Here is a 14,902-nt window from a genome sequence, read left to right on the forward strand (position 1 = left end):
CTTAATGGAGATGTAGAGGGAAGACTTCCATCCAATTTGCAGAAACATTAACAAGATGCCCTCCCTCCGTGCACACTGCACATCACAACCAATTGCATTAACATGCCTGTAGTAAGAAAAAAATTGTGAACTCACTAGAAGTGCCCTCCTGGGGTCAGTGCTCAACTGGGAGACATCCTGAGAGGAGGGGACTGGGCTCCACCAACATGAACAGATCTTGGCTTTCCTTGATCACCCGCTGGCCATTCTCTTCCTCCTCCTCCTCACCCTCTGCTACCATGCTGTCCTCCATGCTGACACCAAGAATGTCTTGGCCAGACTCAACAGTCAGGCTAGGGAAGCTGGTCAGGTCCCCCCAAGAATCACATCCAGCTGCTTGCAGCCTCCTTTGCCTTGCAGTAGGACTGCCACAGTTCCTTGATCTTCACTTAGCACTTCTGGGAGTTCCAGTTATAGCCTTTAGCCACCAAGCAGCTTGCAATCTTCGCATAAATGTCCATGTTCTGCTTGCTGGTTCAGAGTTCTGAGAGAATGGATTCCTTTCCCAACACCTCAAAGAGGCCCAAGATCTTCCGGACACTTCACCATAGCACTCTTCTGCATCCTGGGAATTGGAGCCCATGGGAGTAGAAGTATTCAAAATAACAGGAGTACTTAAATTTGTCTAAGTCATGGCCATGTGTGCCATGGTATGCAGCTCACTCTAAGATGTACTCAAAACAATGGCCATACAGGAAATTAAATTCAAATATTCCTAGGGCTTTTCCTGTTCAACCTGAGACCAGTAGAGGTGCCAGTTCTGGCCAGAGTGGTTAGAGTGGGTGACTCTAGGATGCCTCCTGGAGGTCAATAACTGACTTCTTTAGTCTTGGGTCTACACTACTGTATATTCAACCATGCAAGGTCAAATTGTGCATTACTCTTCATGAACAGCAGGAGTACTGAAATCAACTTCAGCAGCCCTTAATGTTGACACAACAGGCGTGGCAGTGTGGACGTATTGTTTAGAAAATTGACCTCATGTAGCTAAATTCGGTCTGAACTGCTAGTTTAGACCAGGCCTGGGTCTGCACCTGAGAAGTAAGTTTGAGAAATCCAAAGCAAGGAACAGTTATCAATTACTATCAAACCTGGGGAGTTTATCAGCCTTTGGGATTCTGTGGTCACAGTAGACAGGTATCTATTCAGTTGAAGCAAAATGCAGGACTATGTAGCACTTTAAAGACTAACAAGATGGTTTATTAGATGATGAGCTTTCGTGGGTCAGACCCACTTCCTCAGATCAAATAGTGGAAGAAAACAGTCACAACCATATATACCAAAGGATACAATTAAAAAAATGAACACATATGAAAAGGACAAATCACATTTCAGACCAGAAGGGCGATGCGGGGGGAGGGGGGAAGGAAGGTAAGTGTCTGTGAGTTAATGATATTAGAGGTGGGGAAAGGCAGATGTCTGTGAGCTAATGGTATTAGAGGTGATAATTGGGGAAGCTATCTTTGTAATGGGTAAGGTAGTTGGGGTCTTTGTTCAATCCCCCCCCCCCCCGGAGAGTGTCAAATTTTAGCATGAATGACAGTTCAGAGGATTCCCTTTCAAGTGCAGATGTCTGGCCCACGAAAGCTCATCATCTAATAAACCATCTTGTTAGTCTTTAAAGTGCTACATAGTCCTGCATTTTGCTTCAGCTACACCAGACTAACACGGCTACATTTCTATTACTATTCAGTTGACAGAGACTGGACCAGTTGTGACTTCATGTTATCAAAAAACTCAGCCGTCCTGAGTTCCAATTTCTTTGCTCTTACTGATAGCCAAAACCTTTAACAGTTCTACATAGTTTTCTGTTATGAATTTCTTTCTGATCTATAATGTCTCATCCTTTATTCTATATTTTAAAAAACAGATGAGGCCAAATAAAGTGAGAACTGAAACTAAGTATACTTGTTATATAATGCATGTTAAAAGTCAAAAACTTCCTAGGACAAGGCAAATGTAAAAAGTATTAACATAATGTAAAACAGGAACAATGTAAGCTATAGTAATGATCACCAGTTAACTCCAGACAGTTTAATTACATTATATGATGCAGTTACATTCAGAAAAGCAGCCAGTTCCTTAGCTGTCAAAATACACGTAGATAGAGAAGATGGGTATGGTAATATCTTTTATTGGACCAACTTCTGTTGATGAAAGTAGTAAGCTTTTGAATGAACACAGAGCTCTTTGTCAGGTCTAGGGAATGTAGTCCGAAGCTACAACTACACAAAATAGCTTACAGTGGCACAGCTGTACAGACACAGCTGCACTGCAGTAAGGTCTCCCCTGGAGCTGCTCTGGGAAGGGGGAGATGGTGGAGAAGGAGGCTGAAGATGATGATTTTTTTTAAAGGGGAGACAACCTGCCACCTTCCACCTGACCACTAGGTGGTAATGTTGGTGGTTGTTCACCTATTGGGGGAAATGGAAAAAAGGGGGGGGGGGGAGACAGTGAGTTATAGATTACTGTAATAAATCATAAAACCAGTTTCTCAATGTAATCCATGATTTTTAGTTGTCACTTACCATCCCACTTTGGAAGCCCTACAGGATAACACCAAACAATAACAATCCATATTTGATAGGGACCACATCCTGAAAGACATCTTTCCCAAACCATCTTTTCTGGCCTTCATCAGCTCCCCAACCTCTCCATGCTCATCATCAGAAACAAGCTCCACACAGACTAGGACACATCAAATGAAAGTGGCACACCACGTGCCAGAACAATAGATGCAAAATTTGTAGATATAGCTTCACTACTATGATGATCAACACCCCCCACAACATGCATTTCAAGATCTACTGGTCTTACACATGCCTATCACAACATTTGCACTAAATGCCAAAACAACAACTATGTGGGTGAAACCAGACAATCACTACACTCTCAAATGAATTAATGCAGAAAAATGATGAGACACAACTACCATATCATATGTGGGTGAGCACTTTTCACAGTAGTAATTAATTCTCTTCAGAACTGTATCTGTTTTGTATAATAAGGAGAGAAGAAAGAATAAAAGATGGAAAATACAATAAAGAAGAATATGGAAACAAGCTTTATGGAACAGAATCTTACCAATAAGCCAGTTGTGAGACTAATACAGTATTCTAATATTATAATATTTCAGATATTACTTACAGGCCATGGCTGTGGAACAGATGCAACTTCAGGAGTATGAAAATAAGCTACTCCATTGTGATAAGTGTAAGGATATCCAGTTGAAGTGGTCAAGTACATTGTTCCGGCTGCTGGCATTATGCTAGATCCTAAAATGAACAATTATGGTTGAAAATAAAATTAAACAAATTTACAGATTTTAAAACAAGTAATGGAAAATTCCAAAGCACATTTTATTTTTCCAACATGAATCAAATTTTATAGTCTCTATATCTACTCTATGTTACTGCCCTGCATCTGTGTACAACAGGAAAATATCTCAAACAAACCACAGATGTTGCACCATCTGGTGGAGTGCATTTTAAATCCTAGACAGGAACTATGTTTCTAGCTAAAATGTGACAGTTCAATATATCTTTTTTTTAATCCATGGTGACAGCCTTTGTTTGCTAATAAATTCTAACATCTTCTCTTGTAAACTGTAAATTGTTAATTGGATTTTCTAAAGGCTTTGGTACTCCATAGGGTTAATCATTATGTAGGTGAAATTCCCCAGTTTAAAGTCAAGCTTAGGAAAGAAAGCTGATGGAGAGGTAAATGGAAATCCGACTCCATTTTGGACATGAAGTTAAGATTGGGCTTCACAATCACCTGGCCCTTATGTACCTAATTATATGGTAGTGTAGCAATTAATGCATCAATTCTCCAGCTCTCTTTGCAGAGATGATGACTTTAAGAAAAGCTATCTTTACAGACCAATGCACCAAATACATTTTCTTGAGGGGTTCAAAGGGAGGACCCATGAGTTTAACTAGAGCAAGGTTTAAAGTTCCCAAATTTTGGACAATGTTTCTCCCTTGTCTAAGAAAACATATTTGCAGAACACAGAGACAGTACAATCAGAAAATACAGATCTGTGTTTAATATGCTTGACAGCTAAATTCCCTGCAAACCAGGATTTAAGGAGAGGAAAGTGGTTCAGTTTCCTGATGTCAGTTTGGGGACTCTTCAAAATAATCTACAATGGTGTAAAAGCTACTCTCAGACAATTGCAGATTTTAATTAGTATAGTGACTATACTATTACAAAGCAATTTCAAAAAACACCTGGAAAGACAAGCTGAAGAACTTGGTTTCATTTACAAGTTTGAAACCTGTAATCAACGTTTGAACAAAGTCCTGAGCTGGATGGGTTGCTACATTCCACACCCTAATGACATAAAAAGCTAAGCACCAGAAACTCACAGCTCACTCTATTAGCCTCATTTTAGCACAGACACTCTAAGTATTTTTTCCCTATATTTTCCTTCTCTTTCCCTCCCCATACCCTCTCTTTCTCTGCTATTTATTTGTACCCTAAACCCCTTACTCCATTCATCTGAAGAAATGGCTTGTGCCCACAAAAGCTCATGATACCATCTACATTTTTTATTCATCTCTAAGGTGCTGCAAAACTATTCTTTATTTTTTAAGTTTTTTTCAGTTACAGACTAACATGGCTACCCTCTGAGATTTTAATTAGACAGGAACAGAAACAGAGCCAAGTGTTGGGAAAGTAAGTGGTGGAATAGACAGTAACCTCAGTGATGGTTCTTCACTCAGGTACTGGAAGAGAGACAAGGTTCTTGGGATCTATAGTAGTGACCTGTGAAGGCTGATTTATGCCAAGATGTGTAATGAAGAGACAACTATGCCATTAAAAGACTCCAAAATACTCCAATATAAGACTTTATGCTGGTGGAGAGGGCAGTGTCGCCGGAAGGATTCAACCTGGGAATTTTCAAGCCTTATGCAACGGTATCAGTTTTTAGTGTTGTGCCATAAACTATTTTGATGCTACAGAACTGAGCAGCAATGGCTCAGGGAGTCACCAAGCAGATTCCAGTCTTGGCCTTTGCTGAAAAATGGCACAGAAGCTCAAGTAGAAAAGTTTGTCACAGAGGAGAGAACCTCAGGATTCATCGTGGCCTTGACACCAGTCATGGGCCGGTCAGAGTTTCCAGCTGAAGATGTTCTGAGGCCAGATGAGTCTAAAACCTAAGGTCTCTCTCCCTTCTGGCCTGGGGAGTAAAGGCATGGCAATGACAGGAAAGCCGATGTTACCCAAAACCAGAAGAATGGATGTGGGCATCTGATTCAGGAATACCTTGGACAAGAGCCTCCTCAAGCTCAGCACCTGCCATAGTTCTGGTAAAGATACCCAGACAGAGAACAAGGGAATGGCTACTTGCACAGTTTTAAAATTAACTAACTACACTACACTGAACTAAACACTGATAACTATTTACAAGCTTACAATAAAAGATTATAAGGTAGTCTAGTCCTGAGGACAGGATCTGGTAAGTTCTGTCTGCTCTCTGCAGCAGCAGTGAAGGAGCTGAGTAGGATGTGTATTCTGTTATACAGAGTAGGGTGAGGATGTCATTCTTGTGTATACCCAGGGGAAATAACTTTTCAAGGCAGTTTGGGTGAGTCTAGACCACAGGGCTTTTTCGAAAAAAGTGGCCTTTTTTCAAAAAAACTTTCCCTGCATCTAGACTGCTGCTGAATTCTTTCAAAAGTAAATTGAAAGAATGCAGCAGTTTTTCGACCACAGAAAACCTCGTTTTACGAGGAATAATGCCTTTTTTCCAAAAGTGCTCTATCGAAAAAAGGCACTATATAATGCAAACTGTGCTTTTTCAAAAGAGAGCATCCAGACTGCCTGTGTGCTCTCTTTCGAAAAAGTGGCTTGTCTTTTCGAAAGTACTGGTTGTAGTCTAGATGCTCTTTTTCGAAAGTATCTTTCGAAAAAGGCTTGCAGTCTAGACGTAGCCTTTGGCAGCTCAATACCAGGAGTTACCAAACCCACAAGATACAACACAGAGACCCTTGGATAAGAACAAAGTGTTTTATATTCAGTTTGTAATACAAAACTCTGTAATATTGATAAAACAATTACAATGCAAAGGTACTAAATATGACTGTCCTGCATAAGATAAGCCTTTCATCTATGGATTCACACTCTTTTGCCAGGACACTTCATCAGTATGTTTTCAGAGTCTTCCCAAAACTTCAAAAATGGAAAATAAAGCAACAAGCATGCAATTTTGGATAAGCATATACGTATTTGAATGTTATTTTGTGTTAAATTGCAATAATCTTAACAGATTATTGAAAAATTTCCAAATTCCCAATGCTGACAATTTTTTCAGCCATTTTAAACATAAAAAAAAACAAGCTTTCATTAAAGTTTTGTTTTTCAATTAGCTCTAGTTTACAGTAACTAAAAACTACTAATAATAAAGTATCATAAATAATCTTTGGATACAAGAAAATAAAGCTATCTATTCAGGTCAAAATGAAACATCATTATCTAATCATCACAAATCATGACCCTAATATTAGAAACACTGAAAGAAATAAAATGTAAAAAAAGGAAAATAAACAATCAATTAATGCTATTAACCAAAGTCAGAAATAAAGGTGGAAAAATAACTATTTGATAATGATATCACTCTTGGAAGTTTGTGTTTTGCATCAGATACACCAGTCCTGCAGGTATAAGTACTGTTAAACCAAACCTGAGGGAGACCAACTATAAATTTATAGAAACTAGAAACAGTGAAACCCTATTCCATCGCCTAACAATTCAGTATTCCCTATAACGCATTTACTTGTACAACATAGTCAACTGAATATTTCAAGCAATGTGCCTTTTATTACTTCTTTTGTGAGATCATCCCATACCCCAATAGATTTTAATCTCTGAAACTCATTCCTGATATTCAGCCTAAATTTTCCATTTTTAATTGCATTATTTTGCTGCTGGTTACAGCCCTTCAGGGTCCTAAGTAGTTGGTATCGTATTTACATTTTTCAAACACCACACCAACCCTTAGTCAGAGCTTAGTTGGGGTATTCCTAATATTTCCTATCTTCTCTCATTAGGTCAGTTCCTCTAGGTCTCTAATCACATTTGCTGATTTTCTCTAAATTCCCACCACTTTGTCTGATCTTTTTGGTAATATGCTGAACAAAAATAAATGGAGTATTTCAAATGTGTTTGTTCCAGAAGAACATGGAGGGGGATCTCTTGATCCATAACATGGTGCATTTTGTGTATGCAAGCTCCAAACTATGTTTACTTTTTTTGCAGGCATTTCACTGCAATAACAGGTACGGAAATATTTTCCTTCTCTTGTAAAAGTGCACAAAAATGGGCCATTTACCATAAAAAATGTTTTGAAAAGTTTTTGAAGAACTGAAGAAGTAATGCATCATTCCTGTATCAATATGGGACAGGTGACACTAGAGAATAGGCAAGGGGAGTGAATAACTAAACATACATATGCCAAAGAGCCTTTTGTATCCACAGAATTCCCTTGCCTCCCTTAGGTGCAGCATCTGGAGTAGATAAGAGGAACACATACCAACAATATATAATCGTGTATAAGTCTCCTTCAATGTGGCAGTAGGATGAATGGGTCTTGCCATGCTTAAATCATATCTATGATGCAATGACTGCTGCCTTGTTATGGCTGTGGCCTTTTCCAGGACATCTGAGTCTACCTGCTATCACTGGCAATACTTCAACAGCTATGACATTTAAACATGGCTTCATACATCACACATGGGGAGTTAATGTTCCTTACAGCAGCATATGTACCATGTCAATATAACACGTGCTTGTTCCCAATAGGAAAATGCTGTATTCAGCAGTCTGCCACTTACTCTTTTCCTGAAATTAAAACATATCTGTCTTTAACTTTGATGCTCTGTCACCATAAGGGCTTGTGGCAGTTGGGAAGAGGAATATTGCCATACTACAGTCACATTCCATGAGTTCAAACTTCCCTTCCATGCAATATTCAAAGGAACATACTGTGGGGCTAATGCTGGTGCCTGGAGATCTGGTTCTTTTGACATTTTTATTAGTATGTCAGTGCTTCCACCTGCTGACTATTCTAATTATATTCAATGCTTTGGATTAGTACAGTACAGATCCTACACAAGATATTTTTGGTTAAAAGAGTTATATTTATATCACATACAGCTAAAGAATATAGTGAAAATACATACGAGGAATCCCTACTTGTTGCTTTCTTATTGCTGGACCAATATTCAGTTTCTTATCCTTATAATTAAGTTTTTCAGCCTAAAACAAAACAAAGAAAAATACTTAATATTCAGTATTTTTACTTTTTATTTTTGGGTGCATATAACTACTGAAAGTAAAACTAGAAGCAGCTGATAGTGAACACACCCAACAAGCTTCTTTCAGATCGCAGATCAGGCCCATATGCAATGGGGGTGCAAAGGGTAGGAATGCACCCCCCCACGGTTCCCCCAGTCAGCGAGGGGGGGCTCCATGGCTGCCTTGCAGGTGGCCTGCAGCTGCAGTTCAGCCCCCCCCTTTCTCCTGCAGGGGGGAGCCTGCGCTGGCGCTAAAGCCTGGCACTCTCTTGCGAGGCTGGAGCACCAGCACCAGCTTCCGCGCGTGCGTGCGTGTGTGTAGGGAAAGCCCTGAACCTCACTGCGAGATCAGGCTTGTGGGGAAAAAAGCACCCCCCCTCTCCTTGTGAGTTGTTGCTGCTGCTGCTCTTGCCGCCGGAGCCAGCCTGTGGAGCACAAGCTGCTGCAGCCCAAGCAGTAGCCAGCACGCTGTACTCTGCAGGAGAATCTTTTTTTCCCCTCTCCACACACAATTTATTGGACAGAAAACCTAGACTGACCTCATGTGGGTGGGCCCCAGGCTGAGCCCACCTCCCTTCCAGCAGGAGGTGGGGAACAGGCTGTTCAAGAAGGCGGGAGCAGCGTAGAACCCAGCAGCAGATGCAGGGGACACCCCCCAGCTCTGGCTGAGGAGCAGAAGGCAGCATCATTCCCCAGGGCCAAAGAAATGCTGATGCTGTAACTGCTGGAGGCAGGTGAAGTGCTCACCCCCCTTGCCTCCCAGCCAAGCAGATCTCTTGGACAGAGTACCGAAGCCTGGGAAGAGGAGCTCTTGGCAGGGGTCATCCTGGGGCTCAGAGCATGTGTGCCCGGCAAGACCAGGCCAAGGCTGGCTGAGTTCCTGGCAGTATGGTGAGTGCTCAGCATGGTCCTGAAGCAGATGGCAGGACTTCACCCCACAGCTCTTGTTTTCCCTTTAATGTCCAGCTCCATTTTAAAAGCAGTTCCTGCCTCCATATGCAGTCCTGGCTCTGCCCCAGCCACGCAAGGCCCCAGGCTCAGATCTGGGTGGTGGCCTGGCCCCTTGGGACTGGCTGCAGCCCCTCCAGCTAATCAAGTATCTAGGAGACATGGGGCCATTCCTGAGAAGCAGGTGTTCCAGGGCACCTGAATACCAGCATCTCAGTTTACACACTTCTTTAAAAAGTTGCTGCCTGCACTGCATGCCCAGTAGTGCCCCCCAAGCTTTGCTTGGACATGCTACCTGGAGGCTTTTCCCGCTGCTCCCACTGGCCAAAATCTGGCCAATGGGAGCAGTAGGAGTCAGTGTCCGGGACTGGCGCAGAGCCCAAAGACAAGTGCCCCCCACCCCTCATGCCCAGAACCCCACAACCCAGCTCCCTCCCACACACACAACTGAGACTCCACACCTCCAGCCTGCTACTGCCCTCTCCCCCTGGCCAGACATCCTACCCCCAGCCCACTCCTGTACCCACCCTTTCTCCTGCAGCCTCCTTCCTGGCCACACACTACACCCTCCCTTGCTCTTGCCCCCTTCCCAGCCAGACACTGTACTCCCAGCCTGCTCTTGCACCTTACCTCCATTCAGACCTTGCACCCTCAACCCCCTCCTGCATCCCATCCCCACTCAGATCCTGCACCCTACCTCCCACACAGATCATGCACCCTCATTCCTCTTGCTGGCAGCCCTGTCCCACACACTCAACAACCCATTTTTGTCCCAAACCCAGAGCCTGGGGGGGTCCCCCAAATCCACTAACTCTGGAACCCCCGAAGAGTAAATCTGGCCTATGGAAAGCCCTGAACCTCAGTCCTCCCTGTCCCATCCCCTCCCCCCGATGGGACTGGAGTGACAGAGGAATGAGATGTCTCAGCTGGGGGCCACATCAGGAAGAGTTGGCAGTTTTTGGAGGATTGGGTTTTTTTGCTTTTCATTTGTGTGGTCCCCAACTGATTTTTCTGTGGGTCAGTGGCCCAAAAATGGTTCCCCACCCCTGCCACAAATAAAGAAAACATAGGAACCTTTTGTGCAGACATAAATTAATATTTATATTTTTTAAATGAAGTTTGATAAACTAACCATATAAAATTAAAGTGCTTAGTCTGTTTAATAATTTAAATTAATATTTCCTTTCTTACTGGTTAAATTAAACTGTTCTCCATAGCTGCAGTACTAGCAAAATGGCCCAAGCATAATTATGCAATTAACAACGAATTTCCATTAGCAACTGGTGGTCCACAGAAAGGTTTGCACTGAGCCAGCTGGGGTTTGAGAAAAAAACAGTTACTTACCTGTAACTGTTGTTCTTCGAGATGTGTTACTCATGTCCAATCGAATCAGGTGTGCGCACCCCGTGCACTGCGTCTTCCAGAGCGTTTTCCCTAGCAGTACCCATAGCGCTGGCAGGGCGACCCCTGGAGTGGCGCTGCCATGGCGGGGCATAAATACCCCTCCCGGCGCTGCCTCACCTCAGTTCCTTCTTGCCGGACGCTCTGACGAAGGGGGGGTGGGGGTGGGGGTGGGGGAATCGAATGGACATGAGCAACAGATCTCGAAGAACAACAGTTACAGGTAAGTAACCGTTCTTTTCTTCTTCGAGTGGTTGCTCATGTCCATTCGAATCAGGTGACTTCCAAGCCAACCCCACTTCAAGGAGGAGGGGTCAGAGCACTCAGAAAGAGAAGTCCACGAAAGTTGAACAATCCAAACAAATTTATTCAACCAAGCGAACACAGAAAACTGTAAAAAGTACAATATGACACAGATAACAAACATATTTACAATACAGAGCTGAGGACTTCAGAGCCCACCCCTGTGTCCTCCATGGCTGCTGTGCCAGCGCGTAGTGCGCCGTAAAGGTATGGAGTAACGACCACGTGGCTGCCCTTCAGATTTCAGTGATTGGAACCTGTGCCCCAAAAGCTACAGAGAATGCCTGTGCCCTGGTGGAATGTGCTGTAAACCAGGGCAGGACCTCCCAGGCCAAGGAATAACACTCCCTGATACACCCCGCAACCCAACTGGACAACCTCTGGGTCGATATGGGAAGCCCTTTCATCCTGTCAGTGACAGCGATAAACAATTGTGGATTTGCGAAAGGGTTTAGTCCTATCAATATAAAAGGCTAGTGCACGTCTAGAAACCAGAGAATGGAGCACTTGCTCCTTAGGGGAGGTGTGGGGCTTTGGAAAGAAAACCGGGAGGTAAATTTCTTGGGAAAAATGGAACGATGACACCACCTTGGGGAAAAAGGCTGGGTGAGGGCGGAGCCTCACATTATTGTCAGAAAACACTAGGTAGGGCAGGTTTACAGTTAACGCCCTGAGCTCGGAGACCCTGCAAGCTGACATAATGACCACAATGAATGCAACCTTCATAGAGAGGTGCTTTAAAGAACACGTGGCCAAAAGAGCGGCTAAAAGAGGGGCGACACAAGTCTAGACAACACGAGGTTACGGTCCCAAGCGGGAAGAGGGAGTCTAACTGAGGGATACAACTCATCCAAACCCTTAAGGAACCATTTGACAGGGTCAGAAAACAGAGAAACTCCTGCCGAACCAACATGGAAGGCGGAGAAAGATGCCACATGGACTTTGATAGAGGAGGTAGAGAGGCCACTGGACCTAAGTTCAAAGAGGTAGTCCAGAATGGACGGGACAGGTGCACAGGACGGGTGCACTCCCCTTCTGGACGCCCAAGATGAGAAGCGCTGCTACTTGGCTGCGTACGATCGCCTGGTAGACGGTTTCCTACTACCTAGGAGCACCATCTGCACCTCCTGGGAACATTCCCTTTCCGGTTGGGTCAGCCATGGATAAACCAGGCTGTCAGGTGGAGAGAGCTGAGATTCGGGTGAATCATGGTCCCCCCGTCCCAAGGTTGGGTCAGGAGATCCCGAAGCAGCAGGAGCGTTATAGGCTCCTCGCTGAGCATGTCCACCTGTATAGGGAACCAGAACTGTCTGGGCCACCGAGGGGCTATCAAGGTGACTGTGGATCTGAAGGTCTTGACCCTGATCAGAATCCTGGGAATTAGGGGAAACAGAGGGAAAGCATAAAAGGATGCCCGCTGGCCACGTCACCATCATGGCATCCCCCCAGGAGTGTTCCCCCAGCCCCAACAGGGAGCAGTAACTCAGGCACTTGGTATTGCATGCCGAGGCAAATAGGTCTAGTAGGGGACAGCCTCACCTGCAGAAGAGCTGATGAAGAGCCGAGTCCTTGAGAGACCACTCATGAGCTCCGAAGGACCTGCTCAGAGCGTCGGCCAGCAAGTTTTTGCACCCCAGCAGGTACTCTGCCTGCAAAACTATGTCGTACTCTACGCACAGGTCCCAGAGGCACAGACCCTCGCAGCAGAGGGGAGGCGACCAGGCTCCCCCCTGCAGGGCCCTTGTGACGGAAACACAGGCCTCCACTTGTTTGGAGGAACGACCACGAATTAGCCATTTGTCCAGGTACGGAAAAACGTGTACCCCTTTTTTGCAGAGCAACACCACTACGACTGCCATGCATTTTGTAAAGACCCTCGGTGCTGTTGAAAGGCCAAATGGGAGCACTGTAAATTGGAAGTGGCATCGGGAAACAATAAAACGGAGAATCCTCCTGTGGCTGGGTCTTATTGCCACATGGAAGTATGCATCCTTGAGATCGAGAGTTGCGTACTAATCTCCTAACTGTAAAACCGGAATGACAGAAGCCAGGATTACCATTCTGAACTTGGATTTCACGACCGCCTTGTTGAGGTCTCTGAGATCTAAGATGGGACGAACCTCGCCCTTGGGTTTTAGGACAATGAAATATCGGGAGTAAAACCCCTTGCCCTCCAGATGTGAAGGGAGCCTCTCCACAGCTCCCTTTTGGAGGAGCGCTAACACCTCTTGGCGGAGCGTGCCTTCATGAGAGGTGTTCCTGAAAAGGGATGGGGCGGGCGGGTTGGAAGGGGGCGAGCCCAGAAAAGGGATGGTATAGCCACTCCTGACTATCCTTAGGACCCAGGCGTCGGTCGTGATTTCTGCCCAGGCCTTAGCAAACTGGGATCACCTGGCCCTAAACAGGGGCTAGAGTGGGAGGCTGGTGCACGACTCTCTAGCAGCCTGTCAAAATTGGTGCTTATGCTGCTGGGAGGGACCTTGACCAACCCCACAGGGGTTGTCCCCTCTCGGGTGGTGTCGATGACCCCTTGTGGACGAGGGACCCGCAGCCGCCCCCGCACTCACACTGGGAGCACGAGGACGGCGTCTCTAGTAATCCCTGCAGGGGACCTGGGACTGCGTTCTCCCCTGCTGTCTGTAGGGCAGCTGAGGACGCTGAGGGTCCGGCGTGTGAATCCCCAAAGACTGAAGAGTAGACCTCGTGTCCTTAAGTGTATGGAGCCTGGAGCCTGTATGCTCCAAAAACAAGGCTTTCCTGTCAAACGGCAGGTCTTGGATCGTAGTTGGGACGTCCGGAGGTATTCCAGACACCTGCAGCCAGGCACCATGGCACATAACCACACCTGACACCCTGGTGAGGGCTGCAGAGTCAACCGCGTCCAGGGAAGTCTGGAGGGCCGTGCAGGCGATGGTTCTGCCCTCAGATGTCATGGCCGCAAACTCCTGACGGGCCTCGGCAGGCAGCTTGTCCTTAAACTTATCCATGGCCTGCCAGGTATTAAAAGCATAACGACTCAGCATCGCTTGCTGGTTAGCAATGTGGAGTTGCACCCCACCAGTGGCATATACCTTACGGCCCATCAGGTCAAAGCGCTTGGGCTCCGTAGATTTCGGGGACAGCCCTGGCTGGGGCAGCTGTTCCTTTTGGGCCGCAGCCTGAACGACCAAGGACCCCAGAGCAGGTTGGGAGTACAAGAGTTTGTGCCCTGACTGGGGAACGTAATAGCGCCTCTCGACTCCTTGGTAATTTTGGTGACGGTTTTATTAAGTGGAAAAGCCAAGCGGGCGGGCGCATCGTCCGAGAGGATGTCAATCATGGGGTCCGTGTCCTCCACTACTGGCTCCACAGGGACACCCAGATTGGAGGCCAGACGCCTAAGCAGCTCCTGATGTGCTTGGGCATCCATAGTAGGCAACGCCAGTGCGGGATCCACCAAGGCTTCATTGGGAGACGATGATGACAACGACTCTTGGATTGGTGCCGGGCCCAGCGCAGGAACAGGCTGAGGCGCCAGTTGGACAGGTGGTACTGCTTGCGGAAGCAGCTCCGGTACCAAAGCCTGTGGCTCAGCCGCGGCATCCAAAGCAAACAACCTCTGGGGGAAGGAGGGGGTCGCGACAACGATGCCGATGGTTCCATTGGGCGCCCCGAGGCTCCTGACACCACAGAGGAGGGCACAAGCCCCTGCCACTGGTGGTAAGCCCATGGCGTCCAGAAGGGCCATTGTGGTTGAGGCGGCCAAGGCTGCTGTACCCGTGAACGATCACGACAATGCCTGGAACGGGATCTTTGAACCGAGGAAGCTCCCGAGGTCTCCAACCTGAACGATGCCACATCAGAATCCGACGAGTAGTCAGACTCCGGCAAGGGAGGCGCAGATGACGAATGTCCCGCCACCGATGGAGGGG

The 14,902-nt window shown here is 45.9% G+C and overlaps 1 protein-coding gene across 3 annotated transcripts in view; it reads right to left on the reverse strand.

Moving 5' to 3' along the window:
- Positions 1–14,902, reverse strand: part of BOLL (boule RNA binding protein) — a 117,979-nt gene that overhangs the window by 59,075 nt on the left and 44,002 nt on the right. For all 3 annotated transcript variants that reach the window (XR_012905401.2, XM_075934266.2, XM_075934263.2), the window contains exons 6-7: positions 8,226–8,301; positions 3,187–3,314 (exon numbers count right to left, since the gene is read on the reverse strand). Coding sequence is in view for 2 of the 3 variants with exons in the window: in XM_075934266.2 (XP_075790381.1) it covers positions 3,187–3,314; positions 8,226–8,301 (204 nt within the window). In the remaining variant the exon portion in view is untranslated. The remainder of the gene's footprint in view (positions 1–3,186; positions 3,315–8,225; positions 8,302–14,902) is intronic.

This window comes from Pelodiscus sinensis, chromosome 7, assembly GCF_052426305.1.
Source record: "Pelodiscus sinensis isolate ZL-2025 chromosome 7, ASM5242630v1, whole genome shotgun sequence".
Taxonomy (NCBI): domain Eukaryota; kingdom Metazoa; phylum Chordata; order Testudines; family Trionychidae; genus Pelodiscus; species Pelodiscus sinensis.